Genomic DNA, 21586 nt, shown 5'->3' with positions numbered 1-21586 from the left:
TGAAAAACATTTCATAAGAATTCCACAGATACTGCCTTGTTAAAATTGGTGGTTGTAGTTATAACTTTTTTGCAATAACATTTGAGAATTATTCAAATATTAACAAAGTACCTCCAAAAATTGGTAGAAGGCAGAGAACAGAGCCCATGTTCTTCCAAGGAGCAGAGCTAACATAGACTTAGCTGTATCAATATCAAGGCTACGCTGGTCTTTATCCTAAAAGGGCAGACAGAGGGTTTCGTGACATTTTTTCAAAACAAATGAAGAAATCATTCAAAATTCATTGCAATAGAAATAAATGATTTTTGCCTTACTCTAGCAAAATCAAAGGCATATCTGTAAATTTGTTTGAAAGCTGATAGGTCATTGAGTTGTGAACGCAAATAATCAAATTTGCTCTGTAGCCTCTCTGTGCAGTCACATCTAGGTTAAACAAATACTGCATTAAAAGAAAATCAGAATTTCCCAAGCAAAAATCCATAAGAGTAAACTGGAAATTTTTTATACTTGTTATGTACAAGTTTACTGGTAATAAGTACAACTTATAGAATAAATTTGATTAGCAATTAAACAAATGAAACATCATGCCATAACTTTAAAATTTTATTGCAGAACAATCATTGAGATGTCTTACTGTAATGACGTCATTCCTTTTAACCATTCTTCTTTAGTGAAAAAACCCATGTTTTGAGCCTCCAGCTTCCATGCCAATACTAACATGATAATCTGCAGACAAAAAAAAAATTAGGTGCACTTTTATCACATCTAAATCACTTGTCTACAACATGCAACCTTCGGGCCACCCTAGTCCACAAGGTCAGCCTTTATGACCAGCCCACAACCACCAATGTGGCCGAGGAGTCAAGTTAATTTTGGCTGACATGTCCCTCTTTCACGTATATGCTGCACCTTTGAATGCATCGCGCTAAGTAAATATTATCTTATGTAGTTTGACAATCATTAACAGGTACGCAGCAATTCTTGCAATTTCCACCAGCTTATAGCAATGGCACTAGACCATTTTTGACCCAGTTTTTCATTTTTGAAGAAGCCTGCTGACTATTGATTATGTAGTTTGTTACTGACTTCCAAATAATCTCTTGATGTGAACAAGTAGATCAGCAGCCAGGCACATGATGCCAAAACACTACAGAGCTAGTCAACACACACCTGGTATTCTAGAATGCCACACGTGGTGGTTAGAGCCAACTTATATGCTCTGCAATGTTTATGGATACTAGAATTGTTCGGAGCATCTGCAGAGACAGGTGTTGGACAATTATGGGCAGATTAAAGAAAAACTAAGACTGCCACAGCATTCTCTCTACTCATACCCAAATTTGGATAATTATATTGCACTTGGCTAGATCAAGAAAGCCTTGCCTGGAATTGTAGTTCTGGAGCTTGGTGTTGATGTCATTGTTGGGAATTTCTATTGGGTAGAGAGGAGTTAAGAAAGGCAGGGAAGTTGTTACCAACCACCCACTTACAATGTAAGCAGAAGCAGTGTATATTGCATCTAGGGAGTTGTCTGGTAGAAACTTGACCCATTTCTATGATAAAGCAGTTTTGTCCGTGTTCAAAAATCCTGGATTTTGTACTTGGCCCACTTCTTGCACTCCTTTTAAACTCGCCTGTTCTACTACAATGCAACATATAAGGAAATAAAATTGAAAGTACATATGTTGTATAAATAGGAGTTAAATGCAATTGTCTAGAAAATCTGTTAGTATGAAGCCACAGTCCCAAGTGTGTCAAATTACTGGAGTTTTGAATTAGCTCCTTCCCCTTGGGCCCATTTTATTAGTGCTCTGGTGAGGCAAGATGTTTAAATTTGGTTGGGCAAACCTGCATAAATATGTTGGTCCAATACAAAGACTTGCTTGGGCTGCACCATGAGTTTTGCATCCAGTTCAGCCCACTGTAAGAAGGTAAAAATGGTGGAAACATTTCAGAAAATATATATTAGGATGGTTCTATGATTGAGTAAGTAAAGGTGTTAAAAGGTTATGGGGCAAAGAGAGAAGAAAGGGATTTGAGGGAAAATAAATCAACTATGATCAAATGCTGCAGGAGACCAAATGGCCTAATTCCCTAATCGATCCTATGAGGTTGGACTGGAGAAGGTGGGGCTTTTCAGAGAACAAAGAAGATTAAGAGAAGATTTAACAGACTTGCACATCATCATCATGACTGGTTTGGGTAGGTTAAATATAGTGGATTCTAGTTAACTGGAGCACATCGAGATTAGTACAGTTTAGCCCAATGAATTGGCCACTTCAATTAGCAGAAGTTTCATGGAAATAGTTTAAAAGGTATTTAAAAAAAGCAAACTGTTTAACTGAAATACAGCACAAGTTAGAGCTATAGAATAAAACTGTGTACTAGTTCCTAATAGTTATCAATGGAGTTCATCCAGTGTATGGGCTATGTTCTTTCGATTGAATGTAAATGAACAAAATTAGCCAGCCACTAAGTGCAGATAATGGACTGCCTTCATATGATGCTTTCGACGACTGCATCCTCCAAATCTTCGTTTTCATTGTAACATTCAAGATTGTTGTCGATACTTTTAAATTCTTCGTAGCTCCTAACTTGAAGTAGTGACAAGACCTGTGCTGATCAACTAGCCGGACTGTTCAGCAGTCCAAGGTACACAAATGCTTCAAATAGGCTTCAATTATACTGGTGCCCAAGAAGAATGTTGTAAACTGCATCAATGACTATTGTCCAGTAGCACTTACATCCACATTGATTAAGTGTTTTGAGAGGTTGGTGATGAAACATATCAACTCCTGCCTGAAGTGCGACTTGGATCCACTCCAATTTGCCAACTGGCACAACAGCTCCACAGCAGATGCCGAATCATTGGCTCTTCACTCAACCCTGGAACATCTGGACAGCAAAGATGAATACATCAGGATGCTCTTTATCGTTGACACCTCAGGCATTCATTGCCAGCAGCCCTTCAAAACTAATCAACTAGCAAGACCTTGGCCTCAATACCTCGTGCAATTGGATCCTCCACTGCTTCACTTGCAGACCCCAGTCAGACTGGATTCGCAACTGCATCTCTCCAGAATCTCCCATCAGTACAGGTGCACTACAAGGCTGTGTGCTTAGTCCCCTGCTCTGCTTGCTTGACACTTATGACTGTGTCGCTCCAATGCCAAATTCAAGTATGCCAATGACACCAATGTCATTAGTCAAATCAAAGGTGGTGACAAATCAGCATATAGGAGGGAGATTGAAAATCTGGCTGAGTGGTGCCATAACAACAACCTCTTACTCAGTGTCAGCAAGAACAAGGAGTTAATTATTGACTTCAGTAGGAGGAAACCAGAGATCCGTGAGCCAATTATCAGAGGATCTGTCCTGGTGCCCAGCACACAAGTGCAATTACAAAGGCAGCACCTCAACTTCCTTGTAAGTTTGCGAAGATTTGGCATGACATCTAAAACACAAATTCCTATAGATGTATGGTGGAGAGTATATTGACAGGCTGCATCACAGCCCGGTATGGAAACACCAATGCCCTTGAACAGAAAGTCTGACAAAAAAGTAGGGATATGGCCCCGTTCATCACAGGTAAATCCCTCCCCACCACAGAGCACATCCACGTGGAGTGCTGTTGTAGGAAAGCAGCATCCATCACCAGGGACCCCCCACCTCCCAGGTCATGCTCTCTTCTCACTGCTGCCTTCAAGAACGCAGTATGGGAGCCTCAGGACTCATGATCAGGTTCAGGAACAGTTATTACTCCTCAACCTTCGGGCTCCAGAAGCAAATGAGATAACTTCACTTGCCCCATCATTGAAATAGTCCCACAACCTACAGACTCTTTCAAGGACTCATCTCCTGCTCTTGATTATATATTTATTATTGCTTTCTTTTCGTATCTGCACAGTTGCCTTTGGCACACTGGTTGAATGCACTAGTTGATGTGGTCTTTCCATAATGGCTATTATTGTCCTACAGATTTATTGAGGATACCTGCGAGATAATGAATCTCAAGGTTGTATATCGTGACATATGTACTTTGATAATAAACCTACTTTGAACTGAGTGAAATGATTTCATTTTCATTCCCAGCAAATTTTTTTTGGCATTTCCAAACCTGAATACTTGAAACCACAGTGAGCAACACAGTTCTGAATTGTCTTACTTTTTATTACTTGCCAACCACCATTGACAAAGATCAACGTTTTCTGAACACAAGAAACTGTTCACTCTAGCGTGGTGTCGTGTCTACCAGCACATGAAGTGCATGTGACTGACGTCAGTTAGAAACTGTTCAGCAAGAGTCACCTGTCCCAATTAAGTGGCGGTGTCTCAAATAAGCAAAGGAATCCTAACCATTTCCTCAACTAGTTTTTGTTGTTTAAGAGTTGTACCAAATAAGCTGCTGCCTGATTAACCGATGGCCCAATTAACTGGAATCCACTGTATATGGATACTGTACCCATTCGTGGACAGGACAAATACTGGAGGGCACAGGTGTGATGTGCGGGCAAAGTACGTAAAGAGAAAACAACCTTTTTATTCAGCAAGTAATTATGAAATGGTACTTACTGATAGCAAGGGTGGTGCAAGATAGTTAAGCATTTAAGTGATTTGAAAAAAAAACAAATTGCAGGGTTATGGAGAAGAAAAAGTGTTGAAACAAGGAGCAACAGGATCATTCTAAGAGGAGCTGATAAACAATTAAATGGTTGAATGGCTTCCTTGTCTCCCATAGCAATTCTATAATTTCATGATTCTAGAAGCTTAGTGGCAAATAAAGCTCACGTTATGTACCTGGCTCTCAGAATTACCTTATTTTTAAATTGTGTATTGTTGATCTAAGTTTCCAAAAACCACAGTCATCAGATCCCAAATTACATGAGATATAGCTGAATTCTGAGGGCTACTCACAAGAAACATTTTATTTAACCATATATAGCTACGTACTAAAATTTTTGTCACATTATGTAAAGACAAATGTAAATATTTTATAATAACATTCAAATTGCTGGAAGAAAAATATTGCAAAACTACAATGGTAGTTTCCTACAAAGCAGGAAATTATAACTTGAGAGTGTGACAAAATGGAGTCTTGGATTCAAACGACGTCTCAATGACTTTGAATATGAATCAAGCATTAACTATCAAAGCAACACAATCTTTCCTCTCCCATTACTGTCAACCTTATATTTAATGATCATTCCTTTGACCTCTTGATTCTCTGACAAACGCCCCCCCGCCATCTTTAAGAATTTCTAAATACAGTTAGTCATAGAACACTACAGCACAGAAACAGACCCTTTGGCCCATCTAGTTCATACCGAACTATTAATCTGCCTAGTCCCATCCAACTGCACCTGGACCATTGTCTTCGATACCCTCCTATCCGTGTACTTATCCAAATTTCTCTAAAATGTTCACACTGAACCTGCATCCATTTCCGTTAACAGCTCGTTCCATTCTCACCACACTAAGTGAAGTAGTTCCCCCTCATGTTCTCGTTAAACATTTTACTTTTGACCTTTAACTCATGACCTATTTCTAGACCTAGCCAACCTCAGTGGAGAAAGACTGCTTGCATTACCCCATCTATGATCCTCAATTCTGTATACTTCAATCAAATCTCCTCTCATTCTTCTATGCACTAGGGAATAAAGTCCTAACCTATTCAACCTTTCACTACAAGTCAGGTCCTTAAGTCCTGGCAACATCCCTACAAATTTTCTCTGTGCTATCAATCTTATCGACACCTTTCCTTTAGATAGGTAACCAAAACTGCTGGCAATACTTTAAATTTGGCCTCACCAACATCTTGTACAACTTCATAAATCAAAGTATTAAGTACAGGAGTTGGGATGTTATACTGAAGGCTAATATGCCAAAAGCTTACCTTATGACCCTATCTACCTGTGATGCCACCTTCAATGAGTTATGGACCTGTATTCCCAGATCTCTTTGCTCTACTGCACTTCTCAGTGCCCTACCATTTACTCTGCAAGCCCTACCTGGTTGGTCCGATTGAAGAGCAACACCTCAAACTTGCCTGCATTCAAAGTTTCAAAGGTCTATTTAATGCCAGAGAAATGTATACAATAGACATCTTGAAATTCTTTTTCTTCGCAGCCATCCAAGAAAACAGAGGAGTGTCCCAAGGAACGAATGATAAGTTAGTTAGAACCCCAAAACCCTTTCCAGCACCCACTCCCACGCACAAGCAGCAGCAAAACAATGATCCCCCTCCCCCACCAGCAAAAAGAAAGCATCGGCACCCCCCACCGAGCACTCAAGCAAGCAGCAAACATCAATAAAGCCACAGACTTGCAGTACCCCAAAGACTGCTCATTCACCCGGTATTGGACACACCACAGGCTCTCTCTCCCTAGTAAGGGAAAAAGAGATGTCTCTGTTTCGCAGCGAGAGGTGAGGCATAACAAACAACTTGCTAATTTATGATGTTAAAAATCTGTAGCATCGCTTTTACCGAGCTCAGTGCCCAAAGAACTCTGCTCTCTGGGCACGCAGCCAGCTCACTGCTTTCAATCTTCCAAGTACTCCCAAGACACACCAGGCCATTTTTCAGCACATTTTCCCAGCTGGTCTAGATATCGCTGCTGCTTTGATGGTCTTCCTCTTGTCCACTACATCCTCAATCTTAAGAGTCATCTGCAAATTTGCTGATCCAATCTACTACATTAATCATCCAGATCGTTGATATAGATGACAAACAAGAACAGATGCAGCACCAATTCCTGCAGCACACTACCAGTCACAGGCCTCCAGTCAGAGAGGCAACCATCTACTACCATTGTCTGGCTTCTACCCCCCGAAACCAACATCTAATCCAATTTACTCCTTTATCTTGAATGCTAAGTGACTAAACCTTCTTGACTAGCCTTCCACACTAGACTTTGTCAAAGGCCATGCTAAAGTCCATGTAGATTACACACACTACCTTGCGTTCACAATCTTTCCTGGTAGCTTTTTTGAATAAACTTTCAGAATGGTTAGACATGACCTATCACACACAAAGCCATGTTGGCTATCCCTAATCAGTCTTTGCCTATCCAAACACATATCTAGTCCCTTAGAATACCTTACCCATTACTGATGTAAGACTCACCAGCCTATAATTTCCTGGCTTATTCTTAAATCCTTTCTTAAACACCAGAACAACTCTAGTTATCCTCCAATTCTCTGGCACCTCACCTGTGGCCAAGGACATTTTAAATATCTCTGCTTAGGGTCCCTGCAATTTCTGCATTAGCCTTTGACAAGGTCCGTGGGAACAAGTGTCCGAATATAGAGTTTGCCTCATGCACTGTTTGATTCATCTTCCTCAACACCTTGCAATCCTAAATTTTGAACCTGCCAATTTAGGTGCTGCTTTCTGCAACAGATTGACAGAAGAGTTAGGGAGCATCAAATAACACAGGGCTGTTTTCGGAGAATAAATAAAATCAAATTTCTTACTTTATCATATCTCTTTTAAACTTACAGATCCAAATTGCATGTTAGGGCTTTTACTTATAGACTGACAGTGCCCCGATTCATAGAAATAATTTGGATCTTGCATTTCTCCCTGAAGAGATGGTTCTTCTGTTCATAGTGCAGCAACCAAAAAGAAAACCTTTCATAACAATCACAATACCCTCTTCCTAACCCATTGACATTCCCAATGAAAACTTCATCATCATAATCCAACACATCTCCTATACCTTCTTTTAGTAACTACTTTACCCCCATCTTCATCATGTAATTATTTTAAAGCAAATCTTTTGCTTTCCCTAATCTTTAATATTTTCAACTAATTTAATTTAAGACGTTCCAACTGCACAAGCCTAGCAAAGTGATGCTTTGTTAAAAGAACAGAAGATAATCTAAAAAAGTGGCAGCATACTTACAAATTATTAATGATAAGGCATTTCATATTGCTTAAAAATAATTTCATTACCATTACTTCATTAACAGTTATTTTAATATTTTTTAAAGAAGATTAAACTTACATTTTCAGGCTCCACACCTATATCTTCACAAAATTTTTCCATTCCTTCAGGACCAACAACCTCATCCGTCCCTTTAAGATACAATGGGAAAAAATCCTGTATTCTATCCAAAAATGATCACTTAGTTCATGGGAGGCAGTCCTGCTGCGTTTGGATAGAGTTCAGATCTGTCCTGTGATTATGCGCTTTAATTAGCAAGGCAAGTTAGAACCAGGAGAGAAATTAAACTAACCCAAAGGGAGCAGTTCAAAAGCAGCAGGCACACAAACACATTAACATTTTAAAGAGCTGGATGAGGCAATAATAGCAAATCAAGCTCAGAGTCTCTAGAAATTATTTTCCAGTTGATTTACAAAATAAGTGGATAAACATGGGGCATATTTAGAAAGTAAGCACTTTTACACAGAATGAGATACAAGAGACTGTAGATGCTGGAATCCAGAACAATCTGCTGGTGCAATTCAGTGGGTTGAGCAGCATCCACAGAGGAAAGGAACTATCAACACTTTGAATTGACACCCTGTATCAGCACTAAGGGTGAAGAGGAAGGTAGTTAATAGTAGTGGACATAGGCTTGAGTTAGGGGCTTGACACAGACGGAGGATGAGGGTGGGGGGGAAGGGAGGTGAATGATAATGGGTGGAACAAGTCAGCTGGAGGGAGGGTGGAATTGAGAGACAGGCAATTGGATTGTAGGAGAGATCTAGGTGACGGGGGTGGGGTGGGGAAGAGGTGTTTTCATCTTCACTCTCCCTTCACCTTATCTGGTTCCATCTGCCACCATTTATCATCAGCCCATCTATCCTCCAAATTCACACTTCCCCACTCCTACCAAGCCTGATCTGCACTTCACTCACCCTCAAGTCCACTAGTGTCTGCTCAACAACCCTCTCTCCTATAACACATGCCATCTCTTCTCTCCACTTTTTCCCGATGCAGGGTTTCAACCTGAAATGTCAACAACTCCTCCCCCCTCCCCCAACAGATCGTGCTTGATCTTACAAACACAATTTCCAGAAAAGTTGGGATATTTTCCAAAATGCAATAAAAACAAAAATCTGTGATATGTTAATTCACGTGAACCCTTATTTAACTGACAAAAGTACAAAGAAAAAATTTTCAATAGTTTTACTGACCAACAATTGTATTTTGTAAATATACACAAATTTAGAATTTGATGGCTGCAACACACTCAACAAAAGTTGGGACAGAGTTAAAATAAGATTGAAAAGTGCACAGAATATTCAAGTAACATTGGTTTGGAAGAATCCACATTAAGCAGGCTAATTGGTAACAGGTGAGGGATCATGACTGGGTATAAAAGTAGCATCCATCAAAGGCTCAGTCTTTGCAAGCAAGGATGGGTCGTGGCTCACCCCTTTGTGCCAAAATTCGTGAGAGAATTGTTAGTCAGTTCAAAAGGAACATTTCCCAACGCAAGATAGCAGAGAATTTTGGTCTTTCAACATCTACTGTACATAATACTGTGAAAAGATTCAGAGAATTCAGAGACATCTCAGTGCATAAAGGGCAAGGTCGGAAACCACTGTTGAATGCGCGTGATCTTTGAGCCCTCAGGCGGCACTGCCTAAGAAACCGTCATGCTACTGTGACAATTATAGCCACCTGGGCTCGGGAGTACTACAGAAAACTATTGTCACCAAACACAGTCCGTCGCTGCATCCAGAAATGCAACTTGAAACTGTATTACGCAAGGAAGAAGCCATACATCAACTCTATGCAGAAACCCTGGCGAGTTCTCTAGGCCTGAGCTTATCTCAGATGGACCGAAAGACTGTGGAACCATGTGCTGTGGTCAGATGAGTCCACATTTCAGCTAGTTTTTGGAAAAAACGGGTGTCAAGTTCTCCGTGCCAAAGATGAAAATGACCATCCTGATTGTTATCAGCAAAAGGTACAAAAGCCAGCATCTGTGATGGTATGGGGGTGCATCAATGCCTACGGCATGGGTGAGTTGCATGTATGTGAAGGTACCATTGACTCTGAGGTATATATTAGGATCTAAGAGAGACATATGTTGCCATCAAGGTGACGTCTCTTCCCGGGACATCCCTTCCTGGGACGTCCATGCTTATTTCAGCAGGACAATGCCAGACTACATTCTGTACGGGCTACAACAGCGTGGTTTTGTAGACACAGAGTGCGTGTGCTTGACTGGCCTGCTGCCAGTCCAGATCTATCTCCTATTGAAAATGTATGGCGCATCATGAAGAGGATAATCAGTCAATGGAGACCATGGACTGTTGAGCAGCTGAAGTCTTATATCAAGCAAGAATGGACAAAATTTCCAATTGCAAATCTACTACAATTAGTATCCTCAGTTCCAAAACGAATACAAGGTGTTATTAAAAGGATGTAACACAATGGTAAACATGCCTCTGTCCCAACTTTTGTTGAGTGTGTTGCAGCCATCAAATTCTAAATTTGTGTATATTTACAAAATACAATTAAGTTGGTCAGTAAAACTATTGAAAATCTTTTCTTTGTACTTTTGTCAGTTATATAAAGGTTCACGTGAATTAACATATCACAGATTTTTGTTTTTATTGCATTTTGGAAAATATCCCAACTTTTCTGGAAATGGGGTTTGTAGTTAAGCCAGCAGATTGTTTACAGGTTATGAATCCACTAGAGGAAAACTTGAAACAAAATAAATATCACCCAAAGCCAAAACTCTCAAGATGTCTAAAACTGCCATGACCTATATTCATTCATTAATCACCCAAATTCATATCCTCTCAAAGCCCCAAGTAATTAACTCAATTTCCCTTTTGAGACAGAAAGGGGTTTCATTTACAATTGGTAAATTTGTATGCATTTAATGCAATAGTACAAAAGAACCCAATAAATACAGAAAGAATTAATGAACTGATTTTCATTAACAGAACTTGGACATCACCTTTAGGTCAGCAGTTATTGCTCAACTGCAATGTTTACACAATTAAGCAGCTGACTAAGTCATTTCAGAGGACAATCATCCAGATTATAATGAAACTGGAGTCACATACAGGCCAGACTGAGTAAAGACAGATTTCCTTTAAGGACATTAGTGAACTTGTATTTTATTTTGACTTTTATCGATATTAATTTTCTACTACTGATTTATTCAGTGAACTAAATTTAGTTTCATTTGCTAATGAGCTTCTGGCCCAATGAACGATGTCAGAACAGTAACTGGTTACTGAACCCAAATATATTAATCATTTAGTCAAAATATTCAGTTCTAAAGTACGTACATAAAAGGTACTCTTATCACTCTCATCATTCCTCAGAGAAACAAATAGAAAGTCAAATCTATTCTATAATCTCCTTTCCCCAGCCTCCAAGAGGATTATAGAACTGTAGAAATCAATAAAATGCTCTTTAACATTCTGGATCACACAATAGAGTCTATCTAGAGCGAAGGAAGACAATGTAGTCAACTGGTTCAATTAGCCATTTTAACCCACATCAAACCAGTAAGGTATATCTTCTGCAACATACATAAAATGCTGGAGGAACTCAGCAGGTCAGGCAGCATCCACGGAAAGTTTATGATTCAAGCCGAGATTTCAGGACTGGAAAGTGGGGGGGGGGGGGGGGGGAAGCCCCAGAATAAAATGCTGGTGGGGAGGGGGAAGAAGAATAGCTGGTAGGCGATAGCTGAAGCCAGGTGTGTGGGAAAGGTCAAGGGCTGGAGATGAAGGAATCTGACAGAAAGAAGTGGACCCTAGGAGAAAGGAAAGAAGGGGCACCAAGGGGAGGCTTTGGGTGCATGAGAAGAGGTAAGAGGCCAGAGTGGGGGAAATACAAGAACGGGGAGGCAGGGGGAGAATTTTTATTACCAGGAGAGATCGATATTCATGCCATCACCTTGAAGGCTACTCAGACAGAATATAAGGTGTTGCTCCTCCACCCTGTTGGAACTAGAATCGTAATTAAAATGTTGGGCCATCGGGAAGTTTAGCTTTGGGTCTTCCAACTTACAATGGGTCTCACCAATGCAGGGGAGGCCACATCAGGAACACCGGATACAAGACTACCCCAGCAGATTCGCAAGTAAAGTGTTGCCTCACCTTAAAGGACATTTGGGGCCCTGAATGAAGGCGAGGGAGTAGGTGAATGAGCAGGTGGAGCACTTCGGCTGCTTACAGGGATAAGTGCTGGGAGGGATTAGTGGAGAGGGATAAAGGGTCAAGGGAATCACGGAAAGCAGAGAGGGGTGGTAGGTAAAGGTGTGTTTGGTGATAGGATCCCTTTGGAGATGGCTGAGAATGATGAGAATAAGGACAAGAGGAAAGGCAGCGGGATGAGCACGGATGTTCCGGAAATGGAGATGTGGATGAGGGCAGCATCAATGGTGGAGGAAGGGAAATCCCGCTCTTTGAAGGAGAACATCTCTGACGTCCTGGAAAGGAAAGCCTCAACAAGGGAACAGTTGCAGCGGAGATGAAAGAACTGAGAAAAGGGAATAGCACTTTTACAGGAGACATGGTGGGAAGAGGTACAGTCAGAGATAGCTATGGGAATCTGTAAGTTTATAAAAGATGTTGGTTGATGGCTTACCTCCAGAGATGGAAAGAAAGAGATTAAGGGGAGGGAGGCGTCAGAAATGGACCATATGAATTTAAGGGCAGGGTGAAAGTTGGAGGCAAAGTTGATGAAATTGATGAGCTCAGTATGGGTGCATGAAGCAGCACCAATGCAGTTGCCAGTGTCGCGGAGGAAGCATTACAGGGAAAAGCCTGGAACATGGACATAGCCATTGAAAAGGCTGGCATAACTGGGGCCCATGCACGAGTCCCTGGCTACTCGAGTCTAGAGGAAGTGGGAGTAGCTTCTGAAGCAATTTATCAAACAAAACCCTTATGACTCTGACATGCTCTATGACATGTTTGTATACTGCTTTCCAGATTTCAAAACTAATCTATGATGTTTTCTACTTGCAAAGGGCAAAAATTATTTTGGGGAACCTATTATTACTGATTTATCATTTTGTCAAAGGCACGTGATGTTCTTCTGCAAGGAAAATTAAATTAAGCTATGAAAAATCACAATGGAATGAAATACCTCTTCAGAAAACTATGTGAATCTTATTCTATTACTTTCTTAACTGGTTGAACACTTGTTATAGTTTATCAAGATCACTAGAAAGCAAGCAATTGACTAGTAACAATTTAGTCTTTTAAACAGTCTCCTTTATTTTATATAAAGCCTAATGAGGAGAAGCAATTTCAGAATGCCTTTGACAAGTTGCCACACACAAGGCTGCTAAACAAGGTAAGAGCCCATGATATTACAGGAAAGATACTAGCATGGACAGATGATTGGTTGACTGGCAGGAGGCAAAGACTGAGAATAAAGGGGACGTTTTCTAGTTGGCTGCTGGTGACTAGTGGTGTTCCATAGGAGTCAGTGTTGGAACCACATCTTTTCATGTTATATGTCAGTAATTAAGATGATGGAATTGATGGCTTTCTTGTAAAGTTTGCAAATGATATGAAGATAGGTGGAGGGGCAGGTAGTGTTGAGGAAGCAGGGAGTCTGCAGAAACACTTGGACAGATTAGGAGATTGGGCAAAGAGGTGGCAGATGGAAGTGTCAGAAGTGTATGGTCAAGCACTTTGACAGAAGGAACAAAAGCGTAGAATGTTTCCTAAATGAGGAGAAAATTCAGAGGTGCAAAAGAAATGGAGAATCCTAGAGCAGTATTCCCTAAACATTAATTTGCAGACTAAGTCAGTGGTAAGGAAGGAAAATGCAATGTTAGCATTCATTTCAAGAGGATTAGAATATAAAAGCAAAGATGAAATGTGGAGACTTTATAAGGCATTGGTCAGACCACGCTTAGAATATGGTGAGCTGTTTTGGGCTCCTTATCTAAGAAAGGAAGTGCTAGGATTGTAGAGGGTCCAAAGAAGGTTGACGAGAATGACCCTGGGAAAGAAAGGGTTAACATATGTGATTGTTTGATGGCTCCAGGCCTGCACTCACTGAAGTTTAGAAGTACAGGGGTGGGGGGAGGGAAGATGTGGATTCCATTGAAACTTAAATATTGAAAGGTCTACACAGATTGGATGTAGAGAGGATGTTTCCTACACTGGAGGAGTTTAGGATGGGGGGGGGGGGCAATGTTCTAAGTTCAAAATAAATTTATTATCAAAGTAACTATATGTCACCATAAGCAACCCCGAGATTAGATTACTTGTGAGCATACACAATAAATCCATAATAGAATTCTAACAATAATAAAAACAATTGAATACTGCATCAACTCAGGTGTTCAACCAGTGTGCAAAGGACAAGCTGTGCAAATGCAAAAATAAACAAACAAAAAAGAAATAAGTATCAAGAACATGAGATGATGAGTCTTTGAAAGAGAATCCATAGGTTGTGGGAACATTTCAATGATGGGGCAAGTGAAGTTATCCCCCTCTGTTTCAAGAGGCAGATGGTTGAATGGTAACTGCACCTTATGGTGTGGGTCCCGAGACTCCTGTACTGTACCTTCTTCCTATTGGCAGCAGCAAGAAGAAAGTAGTGGGGATCCCTGATGATGGATGTTGCTTCGTTGTGCCAAAGTTTCATATAAATATGGTGTGAAGGGTATTGGCGTTGGACTGGGCTGTCACCACTACTTTTTGTAGTATTTTATGTTCAAGAGCATTAGTGTTTCAATACAAGGCTGTGATGCAACCACTCAATATACTCTCCACCATACATCTTTAGAAGTCTGTCAAGGTTTTAGATGTCATACTGAATCTTCACAAGGAATTTAAAGTTGTTGACCCTCTCCGCCTCTGATGATTGGCTCACAGGCCTCTGGTTTCCTTCTCCTGAAATCAGTAATCAGCTCCTTGGTCTTGCTGACATTGAGTAAGAGGTTGTTGTTGTGGCAGCACTCAGCCAGATTTTAAATCTCCCTCCCTCTTTTGCTGATTTGACACCACCTTTGATTCGGCCTACGACAATGGTGTTGTCAGCAAACTTGAGTTTGGCATTAGAATTGTGCTTAGCTACATTGCCACAAGTGTAAAGCAAGTAGAGCAGGAGGCTAAGCACACAGCCTGAGGGGAGGGGAGATTCCGGAGATGTAGTTGCCAATCTGAACTGACTCGGGTCTGTAAGTGAGGCAATGGTGGATCCAATTGCACAAGGAGGTATTGAGGCCAAGGTCTCGAAGCTTACTGATTGATTTTGAGGGGATGATGGTATTGAATGCTGAACTGTAGTCGATAAAGAGCATCCTGATGTATGTATCTTTGCTGTCCAAATGTTTCAGGATCGACTGAAGCACCAATGAGATGGCACCTGCTGCGGAGCTGTTGCTCCAGTAAGCAAACTGGAACAGATCAAACTCACTTCCCAGGCAGGAGTTGATGGTTCATCACCAACTTCTCAACATACTTCACCAGTGTGGATGCAAATGCTATTAGATAATAGCCATTGAGGCAGCTTACCTTGCTCATAATACAAGGACATCTCTTCAGAACAGAGATGGGGAGGAATTCTTTTAACCAGAGGTTGGTGAATCTGTGGAATTCATTACCATGGATGGCTGATGAAGCCAAGTCACTGGGTATATTTAAAGTGGAGGTTGATAGGTTATTAATAAGGGTGTCAAAGGTTATGAGGGGAAGGCAGGGGAATAGGGTTGAGAGGCATAATAAACCTGCTATGATAAAATGGCAGAGCAGACTTGATAGGCCAAATAGACTAATTCTGCTCCTATGTCTTATAGTCTTAAGTGCTGTCTCCATAGGCAGCTTAAAAACTCAAAGACAAAGTTTTCCAAAAGGCGAATGAAATCTAACACTTGAAATTGAGGGTACTGAACAACAAGTACAATTTAGTTACCAATCAATAAATCTGTCGCTCCACCTACTTTCTAAGTTTTCAGCTTTCAATGCATGTTAAATGAAATAACAACAATAAACATGCTTTTCTACCTAAATCTTTTGTTATGCAGCTGACATGCAACACCATGAAGGCAGCTGTAGCAAGGCAGGAACAATGTTCAAGGTTCAAATTCAAGCTTCTGCAAACAAGCCTAAATGCCATTGAACAAACCCATCTATGATAAAATATTTATCATAAACATGTATGATAGGATAACAATATTAACCATTTCACATACAATATCTATTTCTAAATGTTGATACTGAAGAACAGAAGCCATCCAACAGAAATAACCTAAATGCACTGAAATGCCAAATGCTGAATTAAATCCAAAAGCAAAACTGAAGTGTGTTTTGTGAATCAGAAGGGCAGAAAAATAGCTGAATATCAAAGAAAAACTGCAGATATGAATATGAAATAAAAACAGAAAATGCTGGAAACACTCAAGTGTTTAAGGCAAGAAAGTTAGCATTTCAGGTGAAAGATCCTATGCTCACTTCTGACAAAGGATTTTAGACTTAAAACATTAAATGTTTCTCTCCCCCCAGATGCTGTTTGAGCTAAAAGTTTCTAACATTTTCTGTTTCATTCCTCTGAAACTGTGGTTGATTTGTGAAGGCAATTACTTAGAGCAAATTTCTGCTTAATTGATTCAGTGTCTGAGCAGGTGTATTTAATATTGACTATGGGTACAAGCAGTTCCATGCCACATCTTGGATGGCTTTAAGCTTTGAAAGAATATGCTACCAGAACACATTAAATAAAATAATTTCAGTGCTATAGTAGTTGCAATATATATTTAGAGTATGACTCTGACCCTAATGAACCCAATAGTAATGTATAGTATTACCCAATAGTAATAGTTAGATACAGGTGGGACAGAAGCAGTTGCACTTTAATGGAATGTCATGACTGTAGATGAATTGGTCAATCTATTTAGTCATTGGCACAGCATACTAAAATCATACCAGTGTTTAGAGATATTAAAATTAGAACACCACCACCCTCCCCAATCCAGAGCTCCTGATCTTCATTACTGAAATGGAAAGGAGTTGAAAAACTTGGTATTTTCCAGCAGAGGGAGAGAAGGTCAAAGTGTGCGAGAGTCATTCATAGACTGCATCAGCACATCTCCTACACTTCGTCTAGTTTGCCACCAGCAGAAACCTGGCATGAAGTTGCCTGCTTGTCCTTGACTGCAGCTGACATATAGACCAGCAAGGGGGAAAATGGGGTACATTCCCTCAAATTAAGTTAAAACAAAAAAACATTTATTTGCTAGAATGTCGTTAGATACCTTTTGAATACTCACCGAAGAGTTAAGTAAAGATAGAATTTGTGGTGCCATGTTCAATGACATTTTCTTATGAAAGTGCAATGTGATTTTGTCCAAAACCTGTCACAAATGATAAGCTTTCAATAACCACATCACAAAATACTGGGGTAGAGCAATTCAGAAAGATCTCAAAGCTTCTACATTTGGGAAATATGCTTAATAATTTGTACATTTCTTTGCAGTACTATAGTACCATGTTTTATTTAGTCTAAAAGCAGCTTACCATTTATGTACTTCAATAATACTGCACTGGGTTGTTGTTGGGTAGGGTATGATGGGGGCAACAAAAGGGAAGTCCTTTTTTTGTATAAGTATTAGTCAAGAATGTGTGCAATTAAAATGCTCAGGTTAAAAGACAGAACAAACATGCTCTTCTCATCTGCTGTTATGCAACTGACATGCAACAGATTTAGCAGAAATGCTGTACTGCAATAACACTGTTTACTAATTTTCCACTGAGCCAATGCACTTAAAAACCATGTTCTCCTTTATTCAGATCCTGCAGAAAAAGTACCCATTTTAATCTAGCTCTCCTCAAAATATTTTGTAAGCATTTTAATGAGGACAAATAATTACATTAAGGCATCATAATGTGCCATGATATAACAATATACCTTCAAAATTCTTACCTGCATATTCATAAAACCAAGCTAGGCACTTTTTGCTTGAAAAACTGTCATCACTTATTAATCTAGATGGTGTCTGTACTCTACAGAAACTTAAAAAGACAAAAGCTGGTCAGTGAGCTATTTTCATTCTTCAGGCTCTTATATTACAAAGGAACATGCATTAAAACAAGCATTAGACTTAATAAACCCAGTCTGCCACCTTTGCTCAACAGCAGGCTTCCACTTCTATTCTCATCTGAATGTAACAGGAAGACTGGTTGACATGGACCAGTTGGCTTGAAGAGCCTGTTTTCCTGCTCTGAAGATGAAGATTCATTTTATTTATTTTTTAAAATAAATTTGACAATTAAGTTTGACAAAATTAAACAATTTGTTTTCCCCAAAAGCCTCAGTTAAAATATCCCAATATCAGAATAAAAATTTAGAAGAATTAAGCAGTGGCAATGAGTGAATTTGCTTTGATATCTGGACATATCCTTACATGTTAAATGTACGTTAAGCCAAATATGCCTCTTCAGTTTCAGTTACTGACGAGAGAATGAAAATACATTTCCCCAACCAAAAGAAACTCTGGTCCATGTATGCCCGTCACTCATGTTAGAGTTGCTTAAATTAATAACATTAATAAACAGTATTTGTTTAAAAAAGTTAAATTGACTGAGAAAACAACTGTTAATACATCAAATTAATCACAAGAGGAGATTTTATATTAAAGTCAGGAACCAGCTTTTGTTTTGTACACAAATGGAGAGCTTTAATTTCTAAGATGCAGTTTAAAATAATCCTGCAGTCAATTTGTAATACCTAAACTTGAGTGAATTTGAATCAGAAAATCGTTGGTAAATGTTTGTGTTTATATCCACATCGATGTGATACAGGGCTTGGAGGGAGAGAGTGAAAGGAAAAAGTTAAACCTAAATTGGTACTCACCTGTTTATCCTACACTTTTTCATGCTGGCGTCTTCTGATCCTGAAGATTTTCTCTTCTTCTTAACAGGCATTTTGTGAGCACACCAAAAGACAGAACAGGTGCACTGAAAGGAGCTACCTACAACAGTTTACAGATTGGTCAGTTCCATCTTTTGATAGCCCCTCATTCAATAAGCCATTCTTAATGTGCTTACCTATATCTTGATCACCTTGGCCATTCGGATCCTCTTTCAAATTCTGTTTAAAAAAAAAAGCATAAAAATAAGCTAGATGACGGTAAATTCTTCCATAAATTCCCAATATGGACTCAAGGAACAAGAATTTTAAGATGAATTATGTATACAACTTTTGAACATTGAGCACATAAATACATACATCCACTGCATAAACAATTCAATCACTCAATTAATTACCAGAATCACCATGAATATTCCTGCTGGTTGGACAATGTTCATTATTGTGTTGAAAAGATTTTGCTTTACAGAACAAAAGATATTTAAAATAAAATATGGACTGCCCAAAAAAAAAATGCAGCAGAGTAAAATCTATTTGTTGTCATAAATTAGAAACTAGAAAACTTGCCTTCCGAATGACACTCAGATACAGTATCTTGAAACTTAGTCAAATTATTGTTTTTAAAAACCAAAGTAATTCTCCATGCACTAAATGTGGCATTGGAAATGAAACCCTTTGAAATATGGCCTATTTAATTTCCAAACATTGCACAATTTTTCAGGTCAGCTTGATGATACCGTCACATTTAATTAGCCAAGTTGAAGATATTGGAATGCGAGGTTACATTAGCGGAAGGAACAGCTTGGTCTTTGTATGGAGATCAATTGCTTTTCATGGCTCCTTTACCCCTTTGCACTGCAGAATATTTCACACTTCCCTTTGAGTTCAGCTTTCAGTTTACTGAAGGCCACTGAAATTCAAACTCTCACCAAGTTTGAAGGCAGCTAAACATTGTATTAGCTAAATTATTGATTAAAAAAAATGTGATATGTTCACCACACATCTTCAAAGTGCCTTGAATAAGATGCTTTGTTCTGATGACCAAGTTGTTACAAAAACCATATGTATCAGCTTTTAGGCAACTAACTTTGCTCCAAACAAATATAATGACTAATTTTAAAGTTTAATTCACAAAACAATTAATAAATTTGAAAACAGCCTTCCTCAGAAACATTTGTCAAAGTAACATTTTGGAATTGTTCAACAACATTCTTCCATTTGGAAGAAATGATGGAGAATGTTGCACAAACAATTCAGATTAGTCTGAAGTATAATTTTATAAACTGATCGCATTCAATCAATAGAATGATCAACAAAACTGCAATCCTGAGTAGCCTTTTAATCTTTGTTCCACCCAACAGCAAGCAAGATCAAATTAGTTAAAACTTCTCCTTTGTAAACCTTGGCAAAGTAGTCTTGATGTTGCATCTACAGGGGTGCAGATGCATGGATGAAATCTAGAATGCCAAAAGGACATCTTGTACCCAAAGGTAAAGCATCCATCCTATACAACATCCATAGAATGCCAATTTCTATCAATGCCAGAATGCTGTTTCTGGATTTCATTTCAGCATTCAACACTACAGGCAGTCCCCAGGTTACGAATGAGTTCCGTTCCTCAGTCCGCCTTTAAGTCGGATTTGTACGTTAAGTCAGAACAAGTACATCTGATATTATTAGCGTCAGTTAGTCAAACGTTTGTCTTAGTATATATTTTACCTTTTTATGCATATAAAGACTAAGAAACACATGTATTCCAATAATTAAACCACTGCGTTGCTTAGTATAATTGTAGCTTTCATCAGGGCAGGGCCTTTCACATTTTCATTTATATTTATCATTATTATTGTTATGAGCAGAGAGACAACATCTGCCGGAAGTAAATTCCTTGTATGTGTACAGGTACTTGGCGATTAAAGTCTGATTCTGATGCTCCATTATTCTTATTTTATCCTTTAAAATTGTTCCGATCGTTGACTGACTGTAGCCTAACGCTTTTCAAATGACTGATGGCGTTTCACCTCTTTCCAAACACTTTATTATTTCCACTTTATTTTCAAACATGATCGCTTCCCGTCAATGGAACGGGAACACTGCGGGCAGTGGGTCCCGAACTCTGCTGGGTCCTAAGGACCACTGAACTTAATTCCCAGGTCCTAAAGTCCACCACATTGCGACAGGCTAAATGGGACAAGTGGGGGCTGTGCTGGGTTTGGGTATTTGATCCTCCACAATATTCCGCATGAGAATTTAAACTGGAGGCGGCAGTGTTTTTTTTTTACGAGGTTGAGTTGCGAGCTCGACATCAACCCATTGCGTTCACTGTCACTGGATCAAACTCGGGAACCTCCATTCTTGAGCCCAGCACTGATCTCACTGCGCCACCAGCTGACCGGAAAAGGGGGTGCGGGTCAGGGTGAATCTTGCTAAGAAAAATTTAAGCCAAATACAAAGTTATACACTCAACACAGTGTCAACGGCAATGACTTAAAATGGCGGCCCCTTCCTTGGTTCGTAAGTACGAGTTGTTCGTAAGTTGGACGTTTGTAACTCGGGGACTATCTGTATTTATTGTCCCACAGACCCTTGGTGAACAAACTCCTTTACATTGGTCTAAATACACCATTGTGCATCTGGGTGCTGGATTTCTTAATCAGACAGGATGCACAACAGCTCACCCTCCCTCATGTCCTCAAATTAGGTGTCCCCCACCCCCAGGCCGTGTGCTGATCCCACTGGACACTCTACTCACACATGACTACATGGCCAAA

General features: G+C 39.6%; 1 protein-coding gene across 9 annotated transcripts in view; it reads right to left on the bottom strand.

The window, feature by feature from the left end:
- The window catches only part of LOC132391316 (DCN1-like protein 5), a 53176-nt gene that overhangs the window by 4383 nt on the left and 27207 nt on the right, over positions 1–21586 (bottom strand). For 7 of the 9 annotated variants that reach the window (XM_059964327.1, XM_059964330.1, XM_059964326.1 and 4 more), the window contains exons 3-9: positions 18995–19037; positions 18801–18918; positions 17871–17959; positions 8007–8077; positions 635–726; positions 315–423; positions 112–216 (exon numbers count right to left, since the gene is read on the bottom strand). In XM_059964327.1, coding sequence (XP_059820310.1) covers positions 112–216; positions 315–423; positions 635–726; positions 8007–8077; positions 17871–17959; positions 18801–18871 — 537 coding nt within the window. In that variant the 5' untranslated portion in view covers positions 18872–18918; positions 18995–19037. Of the gene's footprint in view, positions 1–111; positions 217–314; positions 424–634; positions 727–2744; positions 3818–8006; positions 8078–17217; positions 17302–17870; positions 17960–18800; positions 18919–18994; positions 19038–21586 lie in introns of those variants that run through there. The other 2 variants (XM_059964333.1, XM_059964334.1) reach the window with 2 other exon arrangements.

This window comes from Hypanus sabinus, chromosome 3, assembly GCF_030144855.1.
Source record: "Hypanus sabinus isolate sHypSab1 chromosome 3, sHypSab1.hap1, whole genome shotgun sequence".
NCBI classification, from domain to species: Eukaryota; Metazoa; Chordata; class Chondrichthyes; order Myliobatiformes; family Dasyatidae; genus Hypanus; species Hypanus sabinus.
This window is presented reverse-complemented; position numbering and strand designations above follow the sequence as displayed.